Source organism: Bison bison, unplaced genomic scaffold (assembly GCF_000754665.1).
Source record: "Bison bison bison isolate TAMUID 2011002044 unplaced genomic scaffold, Bison_UMD1.0 scf7180017847920, whole genome shotgun sequence".
Lineage (NCBI taxonomy): Eukaryota > Metazoa > Chordata > Mammalia > Artiodactyla > Bovidae > Bison > Bison bison.
The window spans coordinates 46,718-47,973 of NW_011478493.1; the positions used below are offsets into that span (position 1 = coordinate 46,718).

General features: G+C 44.7%; 1 protein-coding gene across 1 annotated transcript in view; it reads left to right on the forward strand.

Moving 5' to 3' along the window:
- LOC104991683 (antigen WC1.1-like) overlaps positions 1-1,043 on the forward strand; it is a gene marked incomplete at its 5' end in the record, with an annotated part of 43,185 nt that extends 42,142 nt beyond the window's left edge. Inside the window, one exon of the mRNA XM_010844262.1 lies at positions 762-1,043. Within this exon, the coding sequence (XP_010842564.1) occupies positions 762-907 (146 nt within the window). The remainder of the gene's footprint in view (positions 1-761) is intronic.
- Positions 1,044-1,256: the final 213 nt, after the last annotated feature.

Below are 1,256 nucleotides of genomic sequence, written 5' to 3' on the forward strand. Positions count from 1 at the left end.
AAGGGGATGACAGGATGAGATGGCTGGATGGCATCACTGACTCGATGGACATGAGTTTGAGTAAACTCCAGGAATTGATGATGGACAGGGAGGCCTGGTGTGCTGCAATTCATGGGGTCCCAAAGAGTCGGACATGACTGAGTGACTGAATTGAACTGAAAGTCTAATTTGCTCCAAATGGTTCAGTAGCTGAGAGAAGACACTCATTCTCTGGAAAAGAATATTTCTCCTTCTGAGGGCCCATGTGGTCCCTCTGGAGGGGCCTCTGTGGATGCACCTGTGATAGTATTTGTGGACATTTGGGAACAGGAGTCAAGTCAACTAAGAGCAGAGCTGATTTGTGAGTGAGGAACTCAGGTTTTCCTTTCTCCACTCTCTCTCTCTCTCTCTCATTGTGATTTCACATCTGTCTGTTGTGAGAGAAGAACATTTAAATTCATTGTTATGATTCTTACCATTCCTGGGCATCTCCTTGCTGATTGTGTAGTGTGGAGGCAGGTCTTCCTAGAGCTCCTGTGTGAGCACAGGTCTCCTGTGATGCAGGGTTTCCACATGAACTGAGGCTCCAGAGACTCTACATGGACTGGATCTGAGAGGATAGCCCGGGACCATCCTCACTGTAACTGATATGAAATAGCCTGAGTCTCCTGCCCACCTGGGTCCCAGGGATGCTTTGTCATCACCACATGCTTAACTCACTTCCACCACACTGTCTGGTCCCCTTGTCTCAGTTCTAATCATACTTCTCTTTCCTCTTTCAGGCTCTTCTCTAAATGTCTCTAGAGAAGAAGCTAATCCTGGGGAAGGAGAAGAGAGGCCCTGGCTGCTCCAGGGGGAGAAAGGGGACCCTGAGTACGATGATGTTGAACTCAGTGTCCAGGGAACATCCACAGTGACTTTCTGGTGATGTTGTATTAAATATGAGATGAAGCCTCAAGTATTCTAATTGCCTGTATTTCAATAGAGTAATGCTGACCTGTAATTGTATTACATGAAAATTGCTCAAAATGAAATATTCTGAATAAAGTAACTTTTTTGCTTTGCTGGTAATTTAGCAAGTTCCATGTCAGATGCTTTTAGATGATTGGCCCTCAAACACCATTTTCCTCAAAGGAAAAACACGAGTGCACTGTCCTGTTTTCTTGCAAACTTCAAAGGCTAATGAGATCATGACTTTGCCTGGAATCACAAATTATCCAGGTCACTCTTACTTAGAAAAAGAGTCTAAACTTGGTCCACATTCACATCCTCCTTTC